This window comes from Plecotus auritus (assembly GCF_963455305.1).
Source record: "Plecotus auritus genome assembly, chromosome: 4".
In the NCBI taxonomy this organism is placed as follows: domain Eukaryota; kingdom Metazoa; phylum Chordata; class Mammalia; order Chiroptera; family Vespertilionidae; genus Plecotus; species Plecotus auritus.
This window is the reverse complement of record NC_137775.1, coordinates 162619575-162647413: the sequence shown is the minus strand read 5'-3', so window position 1 is coordinate 162647413 and position 27839 is coordinate 162619575. Positions and strand designations below refer to the sequence as shown.

Here is a 27839-nt window from a genome sequence, read left to right as displayed (position 1 = left end):
GCTTTAATAGCTGAGTTAATAAATATTTTTAAAGACATTGTTACTTAATTTTGAATAGTGACTTACTTCTTTATGTTAACCTACCCATCTTTTATTAACCCATCTAAATTGAATTCAAATTAGTTCTTGCAAATGAGTTCACTCTGTTTTGAATCTATTACTGCTGTACAAGAGAATTTACCAGTTGCTTCAGTTTCATAATTGTGCTGTAGACAAGCAAATTTGTTTGCAGTGATGGAGAAAGTCAGCACTTGCTCAATAGGGTTTAAATGCAGTGCTTCCGAATCCAGACCTCACTCTGAAGTGAGAAGTGTTGAAATGTCAATGATGGTTGCAGGGTCACAAATTCACATGGAGGAAGAATCAATAATCTAATTAATGTCTCTGAATTCTCAGTTCTTTCTAAATTGCATGGGGTTTGAATTGCCTGAGGCTAGAGCTTTTTGGCTCTAAGGATTCAGTATGTTAACACTGGGATACCAGAAAGTAATATTTTAATATTTTTAGTGATGATTTTCTTACTTAGTGTTTTCTGAAATAAATCCTTAAGGCAACAAAAATAAGACTTACAAGAACTTAAAATTAGCATGTTTCTAAACAAGTCATGTTGATCATTTAAAAAAATTAGCTCAAGCTCAGCTTTTAATATTTTACCTAAAATGTTTTCAAAGTAATCTAAGGTTGGGACTCAGTTTATTAAATAACTTTGAATTAACTCTCAAAATTTTAAAAAGCATATATGATGTTAGAGATGAAAAGAAAATCATTAACTACAATTCTATCAACTGATTAACAAAAACTTTACATGAAAATGTAATACTGTCTTCAGTATTTTAGACCTTGTTTTTGTTGAAAAATTATAAATCCTATGTTCATCAAAAATGCAAGTAATAAATATCTCTAAAGTAATTTCTTAAAAAGACACTGTGCTCTTATTTTGTAAGCAATAATATTCCTAAAAATTCTTATTTGCCCTCAAAAGTAAAAGCTGATATCTTGAACCTTTTAAAAAAAATTTAAAGATTGAGTACAACGGATAATTTTTAAAATTTCTAAAGCAGCACTACCAGGATTGCACATCCTGAGTTCTGTCAATGAAATGACCTATTGTTATTGTGACATAAATGATAGCTCCCAGAAAAAGGAAAGCATTAGGTCTTAGGTGGTCAGATTGAAGTGAAACAACGCACAGTGTGAGTACTACTTCAATTTTCTTTTTCTCTTTGGAAGACATTACATAACCTAGTTTCTCCTGGGATAGAGTAATGTAAATGGACAAAAGAGTCTTCTCTGAGGGACATCCCACTAGTCACTATGGAATGACTGAACAAGAGAGGCCATTCATTGGGGTATATATGTTAGTGTGCCCATGATGGCAGGTGCTGAATACAACTGCAACAATAAATGACTGGAGGGGCGCAAGTGTATATGGTGAGGGGTCATATCCACAAGAGGGCAGTGGAAGAAATATCAAGCATCATCCAAAGACCTCCCCCAACACCCCACCCCCGTTGGTTATAGACTATTCTAAGTGGGTAAGAATTGTCATACATTTTCATGGGCAATTAGGAGGCCATTCTAGCTTTGTGCAGCTGAAGGAAGGAAAAGGAGTTATCTAAAGTGGAGGCTATTTTCTACAGATGATATTATATGTAAACTGGAGGCCCGATGCATGAATTCTTGCACCAGTGGGGTCTCTTGGCCTGGCCTGCAGGATCGGGCTGAAACTGGCTCTCCAACATTTCCTGAGGGATCCCGGATTGAGAGAGGGCGCAGGCCAGGCCAAGGGACCCCAATGATGCACAAACGGAGCCGGGAAGGGATGCTGGAGGTTGGCCAGCCGGGGTGGGACTGCGAGAGGGCTATAGGGAGTATCCGGCCTGTCTCACTCAGTCCCGGATCAGCTGGATCCCAGCAGTAAGCTAACCTACTGGTTGGAGTGTCTGCCCCCTGCTGGTCAGTGCATGTCATAGCTACGGTCAACCTGTCGACTGTCTGCCCCCAGGTGGTTAGTGCACGTCATAGTGACTGGTCGAATGTCTGCCCCCTGGTGGTCAGTGTACGTCATAGCGAGCGGTTGAGCGGTTTTAACATATCATTAGCATATTATGCTTTGATTGGTTGAACAGATGACCAGACAGCCAGACACTTAGCATATTAGGCTTTTAGTATAAAGGATGCGCCAGATTTCCCTGTTACTTCAAAGATAGGGTTAGAGATTCAACTGCCTATTGTGAATTATTTCATAAAGTGGTTAGCTGGTTGAACAAAACTTTTTGAGCAATTAGGAGAGAGGGATGTGTTTAATCATTTCATTAAGGTGGGAACTATATACTGTATATATTACCTGATGTATGAAAGCACATAACTAAAATATGTTAGACTGCTGATCAGTGGTGGTGGTGATGGGGGCAAGGTGGTCAGTAAAAGGATGAGGAACACACACAGAATGCTCCCAGCATAGGGCATGCCTCCCTAAATATTAGGGAGACTCTAGATATTTAGAACTGACTCTTCCAATGACAAATGCAAGGCCACGTGTTAGACAAAAATAATTACACTAGAGTGTTCTTCTAAGTATGAATTTAATCAAAATAAATGGCCAGATCTTTCAAGTAAACCACTGCAGAACTTAATGTATAAATTCCATGAGTTCCTCATAATAAGCTGTCCACTGTATCTACTGACAGTATTGATTAAAGACATTGTTATTTAAAAAGGTTCTGTCTCACTTTTTTATTTTCATAACTTATGGCATCTATAATTAAAATGTAATGACAGTGAAAAGTGAGATAATAACACTAAATTCCCCAGAGACAAAATTTTGCTATGAAAAATTATAGTATATTTTATCAAAGGAGTTCTAGTTACCTTTTCCCTAGCATAGTGCTTGAAATGTGATACCCACTATGAGACGAGTGACTCAATTACTCTGCCTTTCAACTTTCAATGATTTACTAGCAACTTGGCTTGCAATAAAAGACCTTTGAATAACTTGAGTAACCCAGATCTACAGATTTCATCAAATTTTGAAACCAAGAAATAAAACTATTTTAACAAGGTCAGGTGACAGAACAGAAATTAAATAAATGGAGTGCATATACTTTGAGTGATGTATGTACTTAGTTTCCCCATAAAGCTTATGTGGGAAATAGGTGAACTGAAAAAATTTGAAAGATCAATTTTATTTAGCTCAACAGTTGTCATTAACCTTATTTAGATGATAAAATCAGTCATTATATTGTACTTAATAAATGCTATTTTGCTGACACTAAAATGTTTCTTGAAATCTAGTTACAAGATTGACCAAATGAATTTTAGGATTTACAATAATGAAGCAAGGCCACATTGCTCTAGGAACACAGACTTGTCTATACAACAGTGTTGGTTCAGTCTGAAGACGGTGGCTGGCACAGTTAGGGCTCAGTAACTGGTTAATGGTTAAATGAATGGATGAATGAATAATGAAAAAAATGTCCTGAAACTTATCAGGAGAGTCTTAAAAATTAAAAGAGAAAGAGAGAGAGAGAAAGAAAAGAGAGAGAGAAGAGAGAGAGAGAGAGAGAGAGAGAGAGAGAGAGAGAGAGAGAGAACAATCTGTAAAAGACTTACTTATTCCAGGCTTGTCTAAGGTGTTTAGAGCTGTACACGGTAAAGCGTTCTGAAACAAAGAAAAATGATAAACAATCTTTGTTGCAAATGTATATATTGTTATACTGTTCTTAAAGTATGTCTAGAAATCAACTTTTAAAAGGATAGTGTTCGATTTAGCCATATTATGCTAGCCATAGTAGGGCTTCACCTTTGAAAACAGGAAGATCTTAACATTTTAAACAATAAAGCATTGTTTAATTTTGACTAGAGTGATTTGTTTCATAATCTGGTTTCGTAGTCATTATTTCTTAGAATAACAAAGTTTTAATTGGGTTTAAAAAATAAATATAAATTCCAAACTATAAGTAGATTTACAGAAGAACATTGATGCAACCGTAAAGTGAGACCTGTTGTTTTCTCTATGAAGAGATCCCTGATCAAATACAATACTGTTAGCTCTCCTTTCTTACACTCTATGACATCTGCACTTGCTGTAGGCCAAATTTTCAGTGTCCTATAGTGTATATATATCATTGAACAACTTTATGTTTTTTCAATTAAAACATAACATTTGTTTTACCAAGTTAAACAACAAAGTGGCACAGAATAGATATTGATAATCTCTCCTGCTCCCATTGTTTACTTCTGATGATACACTGAGTGGCCAGATTATTATGATCTCTGAACGCATAATAATCTGGCCACTCAGTGTGTGTGTGTATGTGTGTGTGTGTGTGTGTGTGTGTGTGTGTGTATGTATATGTATATATATATATATATATATATATATATATATATATATATATATATAAAAGAGGCCCAGTGCATGAATTTGTGCATGGGTGGCATCCGGCCAGCCTGGCAGGGGGAGGGGACATGGGCGGTTGGCTGGCCTGCCTGCTGGTCTAACTCCTGGTCGAGGGGACAATTTGCATATTAGCCTTTTATTATATAGGATATACACTGAGTGACCAGATTATTATGCGTTCAGAGATTATAATAATCTGGCCACTCAGTGTATAGCAATAGTTAATGGCTTCATATGTCTCCTTCCACATAATTCTTATGTTAATAAACACAAAACCATTCACTATATACTCTTTTAATTTTTTAGATAGATTGTACAATAACCATTCTCTGAAAGTTTTTAGGCATTTAGTAATATACAGTGGATAATCCTTCAAATCAAGAAAATAGATGTAACAATTGTTATAAAACTCCATTAGTATTCCATAGGACAGAAGTACCATAAGTTATTTGACAATTCTCAAGCTGATGAAAATTTAGGTGGCTCTCCGTTCCTTTCAGCTTACAAACAATGCTTTAGCAAATATCCTTGCACATCTATCTCTATACACTGATGCTTTCATTTCATCTCTGTTGGAGAGATTCCCCAAAACAGAACTGCCTGGCAAATTGTATGTACATTTTACATTTAAATAGATGCTGACAGGTCACTTTTCATCTTCTCACAAGCAATGAAAAAATAATGTTTCTTTAACAGTATGCATCCTGGGATGTCAGAATGATTCAACATATGCAAGTCAAAAATATATATATCACACCTATAGGAAAATATCACATGATTGTCTCAATCAATTCAGAAAAACAATTTGACAAAATTTAACATCCATTCATGATAACTCAATGAATTGGATAGAGAAGGAAAGTACCTCAACACAATAAAGTCCATATATGACAAGCCCACAGCTAATAATATACTTAATGGGGAAAGGTAGAAAGCTTTTCCTTTAAGATCATGAACAAGACAAGGGTGCCACTCTCACCACTCCTATACAACTTAATAGTAAGTGGAAGTCCGAGTCAGAGAAATTAAGCAAGAAAATAAGTAAATGGATAGACAGGCAGACAGACAGATAATTTGGCATGCAAAACAGAAAGAAGCAAAATTGTCTCTGTTGGAAGATGACAATTTTCTTTTTTTTAAATATATTTTTGTTGATTTCAGAGAGAGGGAAGGAGAAAGAAGGATAGAAACATCAATAATGAGAGAGAAAGAATCATTGATTGGCTGCTTCCTGCACGCCCCACACTAGGGACTGAGCCCGCAACCTGGCATGTACCCTAACTGGGAATCAAACCATGACCTCCTGGTTCATAGGTCGATGCTCAACCACTGAGCCATGCTGACCAGGCTGCAGATGACAATTTTCTATACAGAAAATCTTAAAGATTCCACAAAAAAAGTTAGATCTAATAAAAAAATTCAGTGAAGTTGCAGAAATTAAAATCAATCTACAAAAATCAGTTGCATTTCCATATACTGATGACTTATCCAAGAAAGAAATAAGGAAAACAATCCCATTTCTAATAACAAAACAGTAAAATACCTGGGAATAAATGTAACCATGGAGCTGAAAGATCTGTACACTGAAAAATATAACACAGTGATAAAAGAAACTGGAGAAGATACAAATAAATGGAAAGATATTCCATGCTCATAATTGAAAAAAGTAATATTGGTAAAATGTTCATATTACCCAGTCATTTATCGATTTAATGTGATCCCTATTAATATTCGTGACATTTTTTATAGAAATAGAAAAAATAATCCCAAAATTCGTATGGAACCAGAAGAGACCCTGAATAGTCGAAACCATCTTGAGAAAGAAACAAGCTGGAGGTATTATACTTCCTGATTTCAAACTTATTAGAAAGCTATAGCAATCAAAACAGTATGGTACTGGCATAAAAACAGACACATAGACTAATGAGAGAGAGAGCCCAGAAATAAATTTATGCAGATAAAGTCAATTAATATTTGACAAGGAGACAAAATACTCAATGGAGAAAAGACAGTCTCTTCAATAAACAGTGACAGAAAAACTGGATATTCATACGCCAAAAAATTAAAATAAAACTGCATAGCTACCTTACACCACTTACAAAAATTAACTAAAAAGCCCTCCAAAACACTAAAGATTTAAATGTAAGACCTGAAACCATAGGAAAAAAAAAACAGAGGACCTTGCAATTATTTTATGGATACAATATACAAAGCACAAGCAACAAAAGCAAAACAAACAAGTAGGACTACAAGAAACTAAAAGCCCTGCAGAAAAAAAGTCAACAAAATAAAAGGCAACCCACAAAATGAGAGAAAATATTAGAAAACCTCATATCTGATAAGAGGTCAATCTCAAAATATATAAAAGCTTTTATAACTCATAGTAAACAAACGCAAAAAATCCACTTATAAAAATGGACAAAGGACCTGAACAGATCTTTTTTCCAAAGAATATACTCAAATGGCCAAGAGGTACAGGGAAAGGTGCTCAACATCACTAATCCTCAGGGAAATGCAAATCAAAACCATAGTGAGATATCACCTCACTCCTATTCAAATGGTTATTATCAAGAAGACAAGAGATAAGTGCTGATGAGGATCTTGTACATTCTTGGTGGGAATGTAAATTGATGTAGCACCTATGGAAAATGGTATGAAAGTTCCTCAAAAAATTAAAAATATAACTACCATAGGATCCAACAATTTCATTCAAGCAGAGGTAATTGTCAAATATTTAATAACCTGCAAGGCACAGGCATTGACCAATCAGTACAGGAACTGGCCACTGCTATAATGATGTGCATTCGCTGAAGATCGGCTTGACTACAAATAGCATTGATCTAAAGCTATAGGCAAAAGTGCTCACCAACAGAATATCCAATGTCTGAATTATTATCTAGTAGACTGAATTATATAAAATGCAACATAATTCAGCTAGTTGGTGTAGAGCAGAAATTTAAAGGCATATTCTAGGTTTGAGGATTAACTGACCAAGTAAGGAGAAATGGGAAGAATAGGTCTTTTAATAAAGGTTTTTTAAAAAATTATTATTATCTAAAGTCTAGCATTTAAAAAGCAAGATATATTTTAAAAATTAATTACATCAAATATCCTTGTAAAACAAATTTGATCTCCTTAACTTTGTACTCCCCACAAAGCAATTTTAATAATTTGCTATGATTTTGGGAGCAACAAGAATTTCATTACAGATAAAATTAATACAATCTTACATTTACAAGTAACTTATTATTCTTGGCAATTAATGACTACACATAAATATTACTTCTAAAAATTGCTTCTATTTAGAGCTTGACAGGATATGCTAATAGAATTTTTTTTCCGAACTACAATATGTCAATTTTAGCTGTGCATAAAAAGAGCCAAAATTGATAATAAAACATGCCATATAAAAGATGAAAAAATAAGAAAGAATGAAGTCATTCTACAACCTTCTCTTCAAGTCACATAAACTCTTCTTTTAGCAAGTGTCACCTGGGCACCTGCCCGCTGTGCCAGGCAAGGCACTGGGCAATGGGCACACGGCAATGAGGAAGCCCTGGTTCTAGTTCAGTGGCACCGAAATGTAAATGCAGAATTACAAGCACAGGATGAAAAGTGCTGAAATGTGGACAGAGACAGTCTCCGGAGAACCCAGAGGCACAGCCACTCCCTGCATCTATTTCTTTTCCAAAGGAAGACAAGATAAACTCAGACATCTGAAACCAGGAGGAACACCGGGACCCGGTGTCTTGTATCCAACAGCATCTTTCAGAGCTTCCCTGCTAAAGTCCACCACTTCCAACAGAGTCATTTCTAACATTCTCTGCAAGGAGCATACATTACATTTACATTGCATTTAAAAAAACAAAACAAAACAAAAAAAACAACGATTTCCATCACAAATAAAAAGAATGTTCCATTAGAACGAAAGCAACATCATTCGCCATGTAAGTTTTAGGAACAAAAACGGGTTAACATTAGTGCCCCAAATGAACAACAGGTGCGTTTAATAAAATAGCTCTTCATCTGCCTGGGAGGGACTGTATCACGTTGAGTATTTGCCTATGTGTGTTTTACACTGGTCTTCTGTTAAATTTACTCTGTTTTACACTGGTCTTCTGTTAAGTTTACTCTCTCACTGGGTACTTCAATGCCAGCTTTCTCTTTCCAATTATGTTTAAACTAGCAGTTTAGGATGCTATGATTTAAAGCAGTGGCTAACTCATAGCATAACGGAAGAGTGCAATTAATTTAAACCTGCAGGCTGATTTCTACCTTCTCTTATTGCAGGGACACTGCAGAGGATGGTCACACACAGCAGGGGCCCAGGAAAGAAATCACTTGCTATGCAGCATGATGAGGATAGGGGACAGAAGGCTGGGAAGGTTTGTGCTCACATTGCCAGCCATGCTTGCACACTGCTAGTCATTGAAATTCCACGGGAAAACAACTGGAGAACAATGCTGCAGATTCTCAAGGCCCCCAGCTTGAAAGAGCTACACCTGAAGTGGCCTGAGGCACTCTGAGAGCTGCCTCGAATCCATAGGAGGATGAAACCTAAATTGGAAATTACTCATCTGCTTATCAGTATGGACTGTATGGTGCAGAGTATTTTGTTAATCTCCACATTCCCTTTTCACCAATGTTTTTTGTAAATTATAAGACACTGCTGTGTTTTTAACTTCAAAAACAAACAGTTAAATTAACCAACAAATAAAAAGACCAAGTATGTCCAAAGGACTTGAAAGGCTAAGCCAGGATTTGTAAACTCACATTTTCTTTCTTTTTTTTGGGGGGGTGGGGGGGGGGGGCGGGGAGAGGGTTGAGGGAGAGTTGGAGGGGAGGGAGGTGAAGGAGGACTAGCAATAGAGGAAAAAATCATAAGAAGTCTCAAACTTTAGTATATCTTTTGCAAATGGATTTAATATCATCCATGTAAATAATACCACAGAATAAATATCAGTCAATATCAAAATGAGTATGTCCAAAACAGCATTGGAAATATTGGATGTACTTTATAATTAACTCTTCTAAACCAGCAATTTTTGATGATGTGCCACAAGAGGCACACTGGTGTGCTGCAAGAATTTTTAAAACATGCAATATCTGACTATTTAGTCAAGGGCACTGACCTCTTTTCCCTTAGATTGTCAAATAAAAAAATGACAACAGTCAGCACAACAATAGCTATCTGGTGTGAATGAATCAAAATCATGCCTATTTTTATCAGATTGGCATACACACACACAAACACACACACACACACACACACACACACACACACGTATCTACACTAAAAAAAGAGAAAGATGCAAATTGACCATACCTCTGCGACGCCCACCAGCCAATCAGGAGTGAGTATGCAAATTAACCCAACAAAGCTGGTGGGTTAATTTGCATATGCAGGCGCTAAACAGTGGGGGTCTGGGTGGTGCCAAGTGGCCTGTGTCCCAGGGACGGGTGCCACGCCCGCAGACTCCCGGGACCATTGCCAGCCCCAGGAAGTGAGGGCGGCCGCGCCAAGCCACACCTGCAGGCTCCCAGGACCATCGCCGGCCCTGAGAGGCAAGGGCAGCTGCACAGCTTGACAGCAGACAGTAGGGCCTGTTTGGCCGTCTCTGCGGCAACCTGCAAGCAGGCAAGCACAGCCCACAGGCAGCACCCAGCAGGGCCTGCTTGCCCATCACTGTGGTGTGGAGCAGGCAGGCCCCACAGAGAGCAGAGAACCATGGGGAGTGGGCCTAAGCTGTCAGTAGGGCATTCCCTGAGGGCTCCCAGATTGGAGAGGGTGCAGGTTGGGCTGAGGGACCCCACTCCTGTGCACGAATTTTGTGCATTGGGCCTCTAGTATATATATATTTGGTGTGCCCCAGAATTTTAGTAATTAGCTTCTGTATGCCATGAGATTAAAAGGTTGAAAATCACTGCTCTAAACTATTCAACTACTCACAATTAAGTTCCTTCAGATTCTTTTGCATTGAAAAAATGCATTGCCTTAGCTGGTTTGGATCAGTGGCTAGAGTGTTGGCCTGTGGACTGAAGGGTCCCAGGTTCGATTCCAATCAAGGGCACATGCCTGGGTTGCGGGCTCGACCCCCAGTAGGGGGCATGTAGGAGGCAACCAATCAATGATTCTCATCATTGATGTTTCTATCTCTCTCTCCTTCTCCTTTCCTCTCTGAAATCAATAAAAATATATTTTAAAAATGCATTTACTTTTTCTTTCTGAGCTTGTACAAGTAGTAATGATAGAAGCAAAGAGCTGTGGGAATCCTATTACCTGGCTGAGGTGGAACCTGAAGCCTCTCTCAAGATTACTTCCATAGAAAGAAAGGGTTCCAGTCCTTTATAAGGGTGAACAATAAACATAGTCATAAATCACTGGGGACATTTCAGAAAGTCACCCTAGTCACTTGTTTATGCAACAAATAATATATCTGAGTCCTTCAGGATAGAAGGCATGAGTATTCATTCACTCTCTTACTCATTCTGCAAATATTAATCGTGTGCCTGCTGCTTGCCAGGCACTGTTCTAGGCTCTGTAGATAGAACAGTGCACAGTCCTGAGTAGCCTATGTCATGGGAGCCAATACTAAGGGAATATCAATAGGAGAAAACTATATTTACAAGTGTTCACAAGATTTTGCCTTTATATATTTATTAGGAAAACCAAACCAACAGTAAACATTTCAGTTGATATTCTGATCAAGATTTAAAATAGCTGGATTGAAACCATCTATAGTGCTTAGAACAGAAGTAAAGCAGAATTCATGTATAGTAGAAGAAGGTTTACCCCAAATAGAAGGCTAAGCTTCTAAAATATGGGGAATTTAGTTATCTCAGCTCCAAAAAAGCACAGGGATCCAAACAGGGCACTTTAGAAATTGCACAGTTGCAATTCACGGCTTTAAAACACTTGATATCCCCAAAATTTATGCTTGAGATATGGCACAGCTCTAGTGCTACCAGCGAGAAGCTCTGATGTGACACATTAACACCTGAATTGCACTGCCCTGTAGCTGGCACCAGAGTGGCTTCCCCAGATGCTAAAGTTGTCTTCAGTCCTGAAACCAGGGAACTGCAGCATCCTGACCAGCCCTGGCTGCAGCAAACCATCCTTCAACTCCCAATGGTGTGCATGTTAAAATGAGTAACCTTTAAGCAACTTTCATAAATAAATATTCTGCTATATTCATTACACTCTGACTTCGGACAGCATTTGGTTTTTCTAATGTACATACATATGTGGGTTTGGGAGTGTATATTCCCAGGTGAGGTCTTCTAACTATCTACACCTTTCCCAAACTAACGTCAGGAAACACTTCTCTTTCCATAAGACTTTTTCTCTAGAGAGGTCAAGTTTAATCAGTCAGGCATTTATTATTAAAGTCTAAATTGTACCATTCACAAATCAGAGTGAGTCTTTACAGCTCCCAGAAAACAAAGGAGAAGACTCTGTGTCTCACTCTCTGTGCGTCCCCACCCACCCCTCCATCCAACTCAGCAAAGTGGGGAAGAGATCAGGGAGGGAGCACTCAGAGGCTTCCCAGGGAAGTGGGAGCTAGACAGGACCTGAGCAATCAGGCAGTCTAGCCATTTCATGTGACAAGAAAGTGAACTGAGGTTAGAAAGGTTGAGTTGGCTTAGCCGGTGTGGCCCAGTGGTTGAGCGTTGATCTATGAACCAGGAGATCAAGGTTCAATTCCTGGTCAGGGCACATGAGTAGGTTGTGGGCTCATTCTACAGTAGGTGGCGTGCAGGAGGCAGCCAAGCAATGATTTCCTCTCATCACTGATGTTTCTATCTCTTTCTCCCTCTCCCTTCCTCTCTGAAATCAAGGAAAAAGAAAAAAGGAAGGCTGAGTTGCCTGAGGCCGTGAAGCAGGCTAGTGGCAGGGGCTGAACCAGTCTCTGCTCCAAGTCTACTGCTACCAAAGAGCTGGGATACATAAGAAACAAATCAAAGTTCCTTTAACCAGCAATAAAAATCTCACTTGCAACTATATGACATTCTGGAAAAGGCAAAACAATTTGGACAGTAAAAAGATCAGTGGTTGCTAGGGGCTAAGGGAGAGGGCAGGATGAATAGGTAGAGCACAGGGGATTTTTTTTAGGGCAGTAACATTGTTCTGTGTAACACTATAATGGTGGATACATGTCATCACACATTTGACCACACCCACTGAATGTGCAATACCAAGTATGAACCCTAATGCAAACTATGGACTCTGGTTTATAAAGATGTGTCAATGTTGATTCATCGGTTATAACAAATGAACCACTCTGGTGGGGAATATTGATAATGGGGGAGGCTGTGCATGTGTGAGGACCAGGGGCATATGGGAAATGTCTGTACCTTCTGCTCAGTTTTGCTGTGAACCTAACTTCTCTAAGAAATGAAGCCTATTTTTAAAAACCTAAGCACACAAATAATACTCTCCTTGCTCCTAATGCTCTTTCCACAGGCTTCACATGTCTTATGCTTTCAAGTCTAGGAGAACAAACCTTTCTTGTGTACATAGGACAACCCCCACAAATGTCTTCCAAGTTCTAGTGACTTTAGACATATTACTTCAAAAAAATATTTCAATCTTCACCGATACAGCTCCTAGGGCAATAGAAACTAAAGAGAAAATAAACAAATGGGACTACATCAAAATAAAAAGCTTCTGCACAGCAAAAGAAACCATCAACAAAACAACAAGAAAGCCCACTGCATGGGAGAACATATTTGCCAATGTTATCTCCAATAAGGGTTTAATCTCCAACATTTACAGGGAACTCATACAACTTAACAAAAGGAAGATAAACAACCCAATCAAAAAATGGGCAAAGGACCTAAATAGATACTTTTCAAAAGAGGACATAAGGAAGGCCAAGAGACATATGAAAACATGCTCAAAGTCACTAATCATCTGAGAGATGCAAATCAAAACAACAATGAGGTACTATCTCACACCTGTCAGAATGGCTATCATTAACAAATCAACAAATGACAAGTGCTGGCGAGGATGCGGAGAAAAAGGAACCCTCGTGCACTGCTGGTGGGAATGCAGACTGGTGCAGCCACTGTGGAGAACAGTTTGGAGTTCCCTCAAAAAACTATAAATGGAACTCCTATTTGACCAGTGATCCCACTTCTAGAAATATATCCCAAGAAATTAGAAACACCAATCATAGCAGCACAATTTACAATAGCTAAGATTTGGAAACAGCCTAAATGCCCATCAGCAGATGAGTGGATTAAAAAACTGTGGTACATCTACATAATGGAATACTACACTGCTGTAAAAAGGAAGGAACTCCTACCATTTGCAACAGCATGGATGGAGCTAGAGAGCATTATGCTAAGCGGAATAAGTCAGTCAGAGAAAGATAAATATCACATGATCTCATTCATTTGCTGATTATAATGAACAACATAAACTGATGAACAAAAACAGATCTAGAGACAGAGAAGCATCGATCAGATGCTCAGACCTCAGAAGGAAGGTAGGAGAGGGTGGGGGTAAGGGGGAGAGATCAACCAAAACACTTGTATGCATGCATATAAGCATAACCAATGGACAGAGACAGCAGGAGGGGTGAGAGCATGTACGGGAGTGTGTGTGTGTGTGTGGGGGGGAATGGAGGTATGGACACATATGTAATACCTTAATCAAGAAAAAAAAACAAAACAGAGAAGGAGAGCACACATAAATTAAAAAAATATATTTCAGTGCCTCAGTTTTCCTATATTACACACAAGGCTCATAGCAGTCCTTACTTTAAATAGTTAACCATGCATGTTCACTAAGAAAATGCATCTCAAGAGCCAATAAGAGTGTCTGACACATAATAAACATTCAATCCTTATTAGCTATTATTACTGCCACAACTGTTATTAATATGCGTGAAAAGCTGAGCATCTGGTACAGTTATGTTATAGATGTACAAGGCAGACATATGGTATATAAATGCAGTATTACTCTAGGGAGGGAAAATGCTAAGCTACTCTAAATAGCCATCGTGAGGCAACAGTTAAATGAATAAAAATCACAGACACGTCGTTGCTCTTCTAACTCCTTGTATGTAATTCTGTGATTCTACTGCCCTCATGGAGAGCAAGGGCTGGCATTCTGAGAGAGTACCAATTGTCCTTTTTTTTTTTTTTAAATATATTTTATTGATTTTTTACAGAGAGGAAGGAAGAGGGATAGAGAGTTAGAAACATCGATGAGAGAGAAACATCGATCAGCTGCCTCTTGCACACCTCCTACTGGGGATGTGCCCGCAACCAAGTTACATGCCCTTGACAGGAATCGAACCTGGGACCCTTCAGTCCGCAGGATGACGCTCTATCCACTGAGCCAAACCGGTTTTGGCGAATTGTCCTTTTTTACAGTCAAGAGATTATTAATTGGGTTTACAAAGGTGGCTCTAGAGGCAAAAGCATCTCTGTACACACATACTTACGTCCTTTTAAAATAATCACCATTACAAACATTATTGTCTATTAGCTACAACGGTATTTTGAGAGCACTGAATCAAGGGAAGAAAATTTCATCAGATTTTACAACTGAGCTAATTATTCATAATCGGTTTATCACCCTATTATCTGACTTGAATATTGGGGGGAGGGGGTGTTTAAAATATTACTTGGATCTTAAATAATGAAAACCAATATTTTTTTCTCTCACCTATTAGCATGTTATTACTCCATAGTCATAAAGCCCTAAGAAAATGGCTTAAAGGGATTTTAAAATCAACATTATTTTAAACAGAAATTAATTTGATTCATGTAATTTTAGACAGAAGTAGCCAACAAGTGTCCTAAGTTAGAAGACCTAGTGGGGGATATTAGTTATTCAGCAAATATTTCCTCTCTTCTCTCTTCCCACCTTCATGAGTCGGGTACAATTCTTTGCCCACTGATATTTTGTGTAAATGATGGGATATTAGTGGTACTGACTTTGACATATCTGAATTGCCAGCTACTCTTACCCTTGGGGGCCATTAGTAAGTAAAATAAGAGTTATTTGTACATAAGCACTACATTACAGGACAGTCTAGTAAATAATAAACTACTAAGTGACAACTGGGCAGGGGGAGTATACATTGTGTATACGTGGGACAAAGGGATGATTCATGTCCTGGGCAGGACAGAGAAAGACCGAGAGGCACAGACCAAGAATTAATCATGCTACTCAGAACTGCATGCAATTTAGAACTTATAAATTGTTTATTTCTGGAGTTTCCCATTTAATATTTTCAAACCTCAGTTGGCCACAGGTAACTGAAATGCAGAAAACACTGCGGACAAGGATGATTGCTGTATTTTACATTTTTGAGTGATTATCAAGATTTTTGGCTATTTCTTATTTTCATGTTATAGCATTGGCCGTATCTATGACATTTCATATCAAGTCCTTGGCCAGCTAAGGACCTATGGGGGAAAAGCTGTTCCCATGTCTATGATATTACTGCCAACCTGTGTGAGAATAACTTCTCCCAAGCCAGGACTTGCCATTACATGACTTTTAATTGCTTCTTGTCTGGGAACATTTTCTACCTCACCCCCCACCCTCACTCCAGAATTTTACAGTGCCTTTCTTTTTTAAATTCCTGGATAATAATTTGTCATTCAATAGCTGTTAAATGCCTGTTTTGTTGGAAGCATTTAAGAAGTGATTAAAAGTATCAGACATGGAATCTACATGTTATTTCAGGGCCAAACTATTTAATGCAAAGTGATATTTGCGGTTTGATGTATTTTATTAAATACAGAGATCATATCCTCTCTACTTTTCTGAGATGTTCTTTATAAAGTAATTGTCCATAAAGTACAACATAGGGAACATAGTCAATAATATTGTATGGCACCGTGTATGTGCCAGGTGGGTAGTGGGAATATCAGGGGACCACTTTGTAAAGTATAGGATTGTCTCTAACCACTATGCTATACACCTGAAACCAATACAAAATAATATTAAGTGTAAACTGGAATTTAAAAATAAAATGTAAAGTTCTTTGCAAACAACAACAAAAAGAGGTTGAGTCAAAAAATAATGTTCAGTAGAAGAATGTCAGGGCGAAATCACAATACAGATCCAGCAGCAGGATCTTCCGCGATGTGCACTGGAAAAAGGAGAACTGAACAGAAACCCAGGGAGAGCTGGGCTACTCCACCTCTCCCACTGACTCGGGGAGTCCTGCAACATCCTGACCTCAGGTCCTCACCTAACAAAGGAGAGAGCAGGACTAGACCGCCCTGGAGCTTCTCCTAGTTCTTTCTTCAATCTCTTTCTTCATTTCCTTCAGTCAAATGTCATCTTTTAGTGGGGACTCCCTTGATTATATTTACAATTTAAAACTGTAAATCATCTCCTTCCCTGGCACTGCCTGAGCCCATTTCTTGCTCTATTTTCCTCCAAGTACTCTTCACCACCCAATACTATTGCTGGTCACAGAGCCAGCTCGTACCATCCCTTTGGACAACAGCCCGACAAAAGAGTTCAAAATGATAGCCGTAAGTACTTATTGATTCTTTAACTTTACGTCCGGTAACTTATCATTCAGATATACTTGCATACATGCAATGTGCATTGTATGTGCCTATCTACAGGTTTTTAATATTTATAATAGCCAAACACTAGAAACAACCCAAATCTCCATATGTGGGGAACAGGTTAAATCCATGCCATGGAAAACAGTGCCGCTGTAAGAGAAGAGGGAAGCTCAAGGGCCTCCTCTGCATAGTGACATGGGAAGCCCTAGGATGCATTAGTGAGAAAAGCAAGGCCAAAACTATGTTTAATATACGAAACATAAAAATATACTTTTATAATTTCTTTCATTTACGTAAAGAAAAGGAACATAAGAAACTAGTAAAATGGGGCCTGTGGTGGGGCAGTGATGCTGGGGAAGTGGTAGATGGGAGGCTTTGCTCCTCTTAATATTGTTGGATATCTTGAGTTGCTTAAATTTATTTCCTATTCAAAAACTAAGCAAAACATGTCCGATCTATCAATCACAATCCTTGGTATTTACACAAAGGAACGGAAAACTTCTATCCACACAACAATCTGCAGCTTAATTCATAACCGTCCAACCTTGGAACAATTAGGATGTCCTTCAGCAGGTAGGTGAGTGAATGAATAAACATCCAGACAACGGAATATTCAGCTCTAAAAAAAAAATCAGCTATCAAGTCATGAGGAGAGACATGAAGGAAACTGAAATGCATATTACTAAGTGAAAGAAGCCAGTCTGAAAAGGCAACATCTTGTATAATTCCAATCGTATGACATTCTTTAAAAGGCAAAACTATGGGGACTGTGAAAAGATTGGTGGTTGCCAGGGGGTGGGGAGAAGGAGAAATAAAAAGGCGGATCACAGAGGACTTTTAGAGCAGGGAAACTACTCTGTGTGATAGTATGATGGTGGATACATGTCATTATACATTTGTACAAATCCATAGACTAAACAACACCAAGAATTAATCCTAATGTAAACTATGGACTTTGGGTGATATTGACATGTCAATGAAGGTCCATCAGTGTAACAAATGTACCACTCTGGTGGGGGTGTAGATAATGGTGAGGCTGTCTGTGCATATATAGGGGCAGGGGTATATGGGAAATTTCTGTACCTTCCACTTAATTTTGCTATGAACCAAAACTGCTCTAAAAAAATTAAAGTCTATTAAACAAAACAAAACAAATTATGTCCTCATGGCTCAGACGTTTTGTTTTCCCTCAGACTTTCTAGGGCATTCTGTGAGGGCAGAATAAGGAGGTGAAGGGTCGATGGACCTACCACTGATCCCTTTATCCTCTTGGAGTGTGCATCTTCTTCCTTGGAGTATGAGGTCCAGGCTGGGGGAGACTAGGACCCCTGATGGTCTGGTTACTGGGCTGCATGAAAGGACTCATAGATTGGCTTCCTTTGCTTCAATCTAATATATTGTCTTCCCTTGACTCCTCTCAAGCCAACTCAGGAAGCATTTATCACATCTTCTCTCATCCTCAAGCCTCAAGCTTGGCCCATAATATCTTTCTTGTTTGTCAGCTCCCATGCCTTACACCATCTGCACATGTTATTCTTCTGGATTCCCATGACCTATTATGTATCATATGTCTGTAGTGACACCTGTACATCATATTAATAACTTAAACATATATGCCCTAATTTATATATCTATCTATCAGAAGAGTCACATAAGTAATGTCTGTTTTACTCATCTGTATATATAAAAGGCTAATATGCAAAGTGTCCCCTCAGGAGTTCAACTGGGAGACCGGGAGTTCGATTGTTCGCTATGACATGTGCTGACTACCAGGGGGTGGTGTGGAATGAAGGAAGGCCCTGGCTGGCAGCTGGGGAAGGGAGGCCCCAGCCAGCAGCTGGCAGCTGGCAGCTGGGGAAGGGAGGCCCCGGCCAGCAGCCGGAAGGAAGGCCCCAGCCGGCAGCCGGAAGGCCCCGATAGGCCCTGATCGCTGGCCAGGCCTAGGAACCCTACCGATGCATGAATTCTGTGCATTGGGTCTCTAGTTCAATATAATTCAGGGAAACAAACATTTGTTGAACATCGAAATATGTATTATGTGCAATCTCTGATCTCATGCAGTTCTCAATCTGTTAGCTTATTTTCTACTACATCATATTACTTTCCAGGACATTTGATAAATGCTTTTGTAGGCTGTTGAGGAAGACAAATTCTATTTACACCAAAATCAACAAATTCCTTCATGCTTTCTGGTGCAGAAACTTGGCAGGCCAAATGACTACCGATCTCAATTGTTTCTTTCTGCACCCATCTTTATTCATTTAATTTTATTCACAGTCTCCTTTGTCTTATTTCTTTAGGACTTTATATTTTAGATACTAACATGGGGAAGCTAACCTTCTTTAAGAGTCCACATTTGGAACATTTACAAATTTGTAAATGTTCTCACTTAGACTTACTAGGGACAATTGCAGCAGTTGGAGGATGATTCTTGCTTGGTTGAAAAAAAGAAGAGAAAAAAATCCATCTAAATTGTTAAGGTGCTATCGTCTTTTAGAAAACAGAAGTTAGTAAAATTTTTAGTAAAAGTACGGAGTTCTTGGGCACTGAAGAAGATAAAAGAATTCTCAGTACACACTCTATACTTTCAGAAGAAAAACATTAAGAATAAAAATAGTTTCCAAATTCAGTCATAATTTATTCTTGATGGTCCCCCAAAAAGAGGGGAAGTGGAGAAAAAGAATATACTTGGCCCCAATTACAGAAATTATTCATAGCTCTTTTCCCTCATAAAATAATGAACTATTAGATCTTCCATAAAATCCCTTTCAGTAATTTTATGGTGGGTCTGCATTTTATAATACATGTTTTGTAACCAAGAAATAAAAACCCAACAACCAACAAGAGAATCATTTTATAATAATTCATTTCACTGATTTTTATTAAATTTCCAATTGCAAACCTTTCATCCCTCCTATAAAAGTTAAACAGACCAAGTTTGAGATTCTTCTTCTGTTTAATATAATCATTAAAGTTGAAAGTTTCTTGACTGCCACCTCCTGGTGAGCAAAAACCTGACAGTTCATTTTTACAAGTACTGCATTTTTCTCTCAGATTTTCCAGTTTAGGTATTTCAATATTTTACATTTAAAAAGATTGAATGCTATACAATAGGACATTCAGAACATTTCATCTGTTTAAACTCAAATTCACTGACCATAAATTGCTAGTTTTTAAAAAAGAAGTCAAAATGTGATGTTTTCCTTTTTATAATTGAATACTTTTCCTAGTATTATTACAAGAAGTCACACAGATTGTTGTACCCAAATTTAAATTTTGTTTTTATAGACATGGATGCTAATCTAGCTGATAATGAAATGAATGCTTCAAGATTAGCCTGTCAAGTCAAATGAATTACATCCCTCATGATGAAAATCTCTTATGAGGGATATCATTTATTCTATCTTTACAAGACAAATAAAATGTGAAAATAAAAGACAACTCCACTAATATGTAGAATACACAATGACAAAAGTAACAAGAAATTTTCAAGGTAATATATGAGCTTGAGGGGGAACATTTATATCTTCACCTTTTGCATATAGGAAGCATTTAGTCATTTGTAATGAATGAAACATACCTGGCTTAAAATGTGGTAAAGAGTGAACTCCAGGCCAAGTGTCCTCATTTGGCGTTCCAAGAACCTAGTGGAGAGCAGGAAATTGTGGAAACAGACTTATTATTTCCAAAGCACTCAAAATTCTCCAGTACCCTGAATATGATGAAACTCTGGATTTTTTTTTTCTTTTCCATTATCATGAGCCAGGAATTTTATTTCAGTAAAACTGAAACCCAGCTAAAGAGCCACCCAAGATGAATGTCTGTGCTTTAACATATGCAGCTGAATGAGGTAAGAGAAGTGAAATCGGCTGCATTTTATCAACTCCAAACCTAATAAGTAGGTTTAGAACTCAAACGATAAGCTATCATCTTCATGGAACTGAATAAAGTATGCCCGTGCCCCTCATGATTCTTTCATGAGCTTTTGTCCTTCACTCCGGTATCAGATGTCTAGTCATTAAACAGTTGTAAGAATCTGTCATTTCTCATCCCACATCCTCTGTCTGAGCATCGCTGTTTCAAAGAAGCAGGATGGACAGCCTGGGAGGCTCGTTTCTCTACTGGCCATATGCTCATTACAGTTAACATCTTTAATTATGTGATCCATAGGTTCCTCGTCCCAAAATACTGTTCTCCCTGGACTTTTTCCTTTCCTTACCCGCATTTCTACCTTCTTCCCTGTGTGCTTTTCTATCACCACAATGTTTGATCTGGTTAAAGGAATTAAAGGGCAATTCCAGCTCCCATATAAGTGGGCACACTTCATTTGAATTTCCAACTCCACCATCTATGACTATTACACTCAATGGTCACGGTAAGTCACCGACTGAGAAGAGTGGAGTTGAAGGGTTGAGAGCTCAGACCTGGAGACAGACCCCCTGCACCTTACTTACTTACTAGTTTTAAGACCTTGGGCAAGAAATCACCTCACCGAGCATCAACCTCCTCACTTGTAAACTGGAGGTGATAAGAGCACCTCCCTCATCTGTGGTGAGAACCGTACCTGGCCTGCAGCAACCACTATGTCCCTGTTAGACAGTATTCAGAGCACCCACAGGACACGGGGTCAGGTAAGGGAGGTGCTGGCCATGTGGGAGAACCTAGTCTGTCTACTTTTTCCACAGTGTCTTCTGGTCAGGAATCAATGCCACATGCTCTAACCCCAACTATCATGAACCAACACAAAGAGTCAAAGAGGTTAAAAATGGCAAGAGACAAAGCCAGAAGCTGGCGAAATAGGAGGAATTTGAGATTCCAGGTCTCAAATTAGTATCTTGGCTACAACTCCTGGGACAATGGGCACAGGAAATACAAACTTGGCAGCTAGTGGCCAAAGGAAATGAAGAATTAAAAGTTAATTTTGGACCTGGCCAGTGTGGCGCAGTGGTTGATTGTCGACCCATGAACCAGGAGGTCACCGACCAGTCAGGGCACAGGCCCAGATTGCTGGCTGGAACCTCAGTAGGGGACATGAAGGAGGCAGCCAATTGATGTTTCTATTTCTCTATCCTTCCTTTCTCTCTCCCCCGCCGCCCCCCAAAAAAATCAATTAATAAAGTCAATTTTGCTTCTTATAAAAGCCTTTTTGGGAGACAATTTGGGTGAAATATATGGTTAGAGATGGTAGGGTACTTGAGCAATAGGAAAAGTGGGTGTGTGTTGTCTCTGGTAGCAGAATTTCATTTATATCAATCAACTAAGAAATTCTACCACCAAGATATTTTTAAGTTAGAAAGAAAAACAGGTATTCTCTAAAAGCCAAAAACAGTCTTTTACAAATAAAACAGTGCACATACAAAAACTGTAGCCCGCGAGCCATCAATATTTAAAACATGGTTACCACATCTGTAAATAAGCACCTCCAGCCCATTTTAATCTTAAAACAAAAGCTTTGATATGCTAAAAACTCTGGTACATATGCATCTAAGCAGCTTCACCCTACCCCTGTGCTGTGGCTTGCACACCTCTCTGCTCCTTTACTAGTTCATCTCTTCATTGGACTAATATTCACGTTTGTCACAGAAGACAGAGGGATGAGACTGGGCTCCACCTTGAGGTGCGCCTCTCTGGTGAGGCAGATGAACAAAGGCACCGATGATCTACCTTCAGCATAAGTGTTCTCTCAGAGGGAGAGGGAGGTGAGAGCCCAAAGCGGGGATTGCGTGAGTCTACCTGAGGGCGAGGAGAAAAGCTACATTGGAGAGGACCGGTTAGTGGGAGAAGGAACACTGACTGACGGTTAGCCAAGTAAAGAAAGGGAGGTAGTGCAGGAAAGTATTCTGGTTAAAAAGAAAAGATTATGTCAAAATACTTTCTCTAAATACCCATGTTGCTCAGGCCCCAGAACAACATGGGTATTTGGAGAAAGTACATTCTTCTGGAATGTCCTGCCCCTAACTGGTCAGGTTAACTCCTATCTCTGGTTCTAGTTTCAGCTCATGCTTCATCTTTTCCTGAAAGACTTTCTGGATTCTCTGGTCCAAGTTGCATGGGGTGATCTTGGTGATCTCCGAGGGCGTTTTGCAGACTTCTTTCTGTAAGACCTACCTGCTGCCTTCTACTTATCTGTCTTCTCATTGGACCCTGGACTGCAGAGTGGAGACCATAGTGTCTGTCTCTGGATACCTAGTGCCTACCATGTCCCATACACTCAGTAAATATTGACTGCCTGACTGCCTGACTGACTGACTGAATGAATGATGTGTCTAATAACAGTGTGAAGGATGCCAGGGAGGCTCGGGCCAGAACCAAATCCAAGGAAACTAAATTTTATCTGTTTGTTTCCCCACTATAGATGACCCATTGGTAGATTGTAAATTTTCTTTTAAGAGTGTTGACATCAGCATATTTTAAAAGAGAAAATACATAGAAAATATCAGAGGGCAACATACATGGTAAAAATACATAATGTTTTATGAAAACTCAGTTCAGGTTGTGTGTGTGTGTGCGCACGCGCACGCATGCATTGTGAGTCATGATGTAAAATGCATTGCTTTCAGTTTAGGAGCCATTCTATGGGGGACAAGAAGTTATTAACTGAAATAAAGAATGCAGGCGATAAAGCAAGTTTGGGGGCTGAGGACAATGAGTTAAGTTCTGGACCTGTTAAACATTAGAAATGCCTACCCATCAAGATGGGGGATGTGTAGAGGGCAGTCAGAAACACAGACTTGGATCATAGCAGAGGGAAAAGATCCAGAAAAACATTTGGAACTCTTCAGCATACGTGGTAGGAGAAAGCAAATGCCAAACCACAGCCACAGAATGGTCTTCCCTATAGTCACATGTATACAGTTCCCAGAAGACAGCGAATTCCAGGACTTTCAGTATCTGTTAGAGAAACAAGGGGGGCTCTCACCTTAACAGTAAAGTTTTACACTGCCTGACTCTGATCAAGGAGGATCTAATGCCCTGGAATTTACTCTTCCAGGCCTGTCTAAGCGCTGACAGGTACGGGTTTAAACCTCACCCATCATGACGGCCTCTCGGAGGGGCAGAGGAAAACAAGAAAAAGGAAACGAGGCTCTCTGCTAAAACGTTTACAAATTCTAAACTTCTAGCGCTCAGAGTTCAAGAACTCATGTTGGTCAGAAACACTGACTTATCTTCTAAATTATCTATCGTTTCACTAATTCTCACATTTACTAGACTTTGCCCTGAGGCTGCTAAAAATGAGTCCCTGGGCTTTCCCATAAGAACACCCATGGTTTAAGCAGAACAAGGAATGCTTATGGTTCTTCCTGGATCAGGGTCAGGGAGTCTCTGACAGAGGGATTCTGACCCATCAGACGCAGATACAACTGGCTCAATGGAATGTACTGATGAAGTAAGTTTTGTGTTTTATGAGAGGGCACTCTACAGCAGTGCTGATGATTCCAAACAGACTTAGTCATGAATCTAAGGAAATGGAGAACATCCGACTAACTTCTATAACTTTTCAACGGAACCTCTGAGAGTCCACACACACATCTCTAAGATAATGATGGCTTTACAGAACCAGAATGTTTCTGGTTACTCGGGGAGAAGTCCTAAATGAAACGTGAAGAGGCTCAGCAGAGCTGGATTGGCCATCACACACTCCGCTCTGGAACGGATGGTACAAAGTTCAAAAGTGGCCAGAGAGAAAGCACTACTTCCTAACTCTTATCCTGCCTGCGTGCTCTTGATGTAGAAAAAGAATTATCAAGTGGAGCTGGAATCCAAAACCAGGTTGGTTTGACTAGAAAGACTACACCCTTCAGAGCTGTCCAGTGCGTTCCCAGATCAAATGGAGAAATGCAACTGACTCAGATGGTATTAAATGATTCACAGCCAACTGACTGATTCTAGAGGCAGGTTTTAGGTATTAGAAACTAGGCTTTTTCATTCTCTGTCTCCCTCCAGCCTAACACACACACACACAATGTATATATACATATACTAGAGGTCCAGTGCACGACGGACTGCCTAGGGCACTGCACAATGATTCAAGATCGGAAGACTTGGCTGGCAACAATTGGTGTAAAAAAAGACGCGTGGCTATTAGCTGAGTACAGATTCTATGAGACCACCCAGTGGAATTCAAAGGAGGTTGAGGGGGACTGACTTTAAGCAGGCCCGCCTCCTTGTGTTCATACGCTTCCCCCTGAGTGTGGATGGGACTGGGGACTAGCTCCCAATCAACACAATATGGCAAAGTGACAAGCTGTCACTTGCGTGATTATATTGTGTAAGACGCTCACTCCCATTTTGCTAGGAGACTCTCCCTTGCTGGCTTCGAGGAAGCGGGCTGTTATGTAGTTAGAACACACATAAGAGAATGAAGGTGGTCTCAGCCAACAGCCAGCAAGAACGTGAGGCCTCCATCCAATGACCCACAAGAAAGTGAATGCTGCCACCAACCCCACGGAGCCTGGAAGTGACCCCTCCCTAGCTGACCCTCACATAGGACTGCAGGCCCAGTTGATACCTTGACTGCAGCCCTGTAGGACCCTAAAGCAGGTCACCCAGCTCAGTAGACCTGGGCTCCTGACCCACAGGAATTGTGAGCTGATAAATGTGTGTTGTCACTGAGTTTGTAGTAATATGGTTATGCAGCAATAAACAACTAATACAGATTTACTCACTGAGTCATATCATATACCAGGTGCTGCATGTAAAAGGGGACAATAATAAACAGGCATGGGATGAACCCAGAAAGGTCATGGTGGGCCCATGTCCCATGAGGTGGACTGAAAGTGTGTACTCTCGATGAGATTGGGACAATGCCTGGAATAAACCAACGACCACAGTGTCCATGGGGGCCTGACTTAAGCTGTGCTGAGTCAGACAGGAATCAAGGGCAATGGGTGAGACATTAGTATGCAACAAAAAAAGGATATCTTAATGACACGAACTGTATAATATGTGACAGACAGCCTTATGAGGTGTAATCGGAGCTAAGGGTTGGACAGCACCACCTTTTACATTCAAATACAATAAGAATCAAGTCCTGCCTCCATAGACACAGGGTCATGTGCAGTAAAATTCTGAGGTAACACTACAACAAACAGCTTGGGCGATAAGATGAGGTCATGCATTTACATCTACCTTTGCTTTTATTCATCCTATTTAGGGCAGGTAGGGAGAAGTGAGTTGATGAGGTAAAGGGTGTGACTAAATGGAGGGTAGAGAAGGTATGGATGAAAGCTTTCCTTTCCCATTTTCTATCCAAAGTAAGTATCAATGCTCATTATTTTGCACAGAACCAGCAAAATCAACAGCAGATATCAAAATATTTTCTAGTAGCAAGATAAGCAAAATATATGCACACATGTGGTGTGTATGTCTAAATCCTCTCTTCCATCATTCCTTAAGGCTTAAGCTAAAGTACCACTAGATCAGGGGCTAGCCTGTTTGAACTGTTCATTTTTGGCAATGGCCCCTGGCATACAGGCTGGATGCAGGATTAGGAAAGGTGCTTTAAACTGCTGATTTGGGGTTGTGTTTCCCAGAGCAGCCAAACCTGTAGTGAGATTCTGCAGAGCAGAGAGCTTTACCTAAGAAAGGCCAGCAGAGGGAGCCGCTGGACTGAGAAAATGAAAAGCTGCTGGGGCTTCAGAAAACTACTTGAATATTTAATCAGCTGGATTAAAGGAGATGGTGTTTCCAAAATATTGTGCAGTTTTCAACATGGCAAAGGTTTACATGAGAGGTAACCTAAATAGTAAAGGGCAGCTCTTAAAGTTTTATTTGAAGTGAGTTCAATCCACCTGCTACAAGGTCAAGGCCAGGTTCAATGGTACATGGCTGTACATGGGAATCACCTGAGAAGTATTAAAAAAAAACAAAAAACAAAAAAAACATAAAAATACTAAAGACTGGGACACATCCCAAAGATTCTGATTTAATTGGCAGAGCTGAAGCCTTGGTGTGTGGAATTCTCTAAACCTTCCCAGTGACTCTAATGTCTGATAAGGTTGGGACCACTGACTAGCCCCGTGTACCAGGCAATCTCTCAGAGGTCCTCCGTTTAGTTAGGTGGTTTATAGGTTTTTTCCCCAAAAGCCTTTGGCCTGGATGCAGAGGGCAACAAAAGACTTTCAGTAGATGAATGAACAAAACAAGCAGTTGGCTATTAGAGAAATCAGAAAATGCTCTTAACTGAAAAATTCTGTAGCTCATTTAAAATGTTTTCTTCCAACTAAATTTTCATTTTTCCCTCTCTCTTTTCACCTACTGTTTTCATTCCCTGCTTCCCTAAACCCTGACTCCCTCACGGATTTCACTCCCATCGCAACAGCTTCTCTTCTTCTCACTGAGTGATGTTATTGTGACAGGGCTTCAGACTGTCGGTCCCCAAGAGTGCGCTGTGGGAACCAAGGCAATGGAAATACACAGGCACCAGGCTCAGGAGCCCAGGGTGGAGGGGGCGATGTTGCCAAGCGAACGCAGCAGAACTAGGCTGACTGCCTGAAGCAGCGCCACAAAATGCAGAAAAACAAAGCCAGGGAGAAAAACCTGGAGGCAGGAGCAGGAGATGCCAGAGCCTTGCTGCTCAAAGCGTGGTCCATGAACCCCCAGTGGCATCACCGCAGAAAGAGGCCCAGACCCCTCTCCCGACCCGATGAATGAGAACCTATAATTTCACACGAACCTGGGTGATGCCCGTGCACACTGAGGTCTGAGAAGCACTGCTTCAAAAAATTCATTCTACCTAAAAGGGACAAGCAGTAGCAAGGAAATTAGGACCACCTTCATCCTTTTTTATTTAAATAGCATTTGGAAAGGGGAAATTGTGGGCAATTTCAAGTTCAGTGGTGTGGGCAGCTGGTATCAGGAGCTATTACCGATGGTTGCATGAAGGACGGGC

General features: G+C 39.8%; 1 protein-coding gene across 4 annotated transcripts in view; it reads right to left on the bottom strand.

The window, feature by feature from the left end:
- Window positions 1-27839, bottom strand: part of CDK14 (cyclin dependent kinase 14) — a 553499-nt gene that overhangs the window by 123024 nt on the left and 402636 nt on the right. For all 4 annotated transcript variants that reach the window (XM_080663151.1, XM_080663154.1, XM_080663152.1 and 1 more), the window contains 2 exons: window positions 20529-20592; window positions 3613-3661 (listed from right to left, as the gene is read on the bottom strand). In XM_080663151.1, coding sequence (XP_080519277.1) covers window positions 3613-3661; window positions 20529-20592 — 113 coding nt within the window. The remainder of the gene's footprint in view (window positions 1-3612; window positions 3662-20528; window positions 20593-27839) is intronic.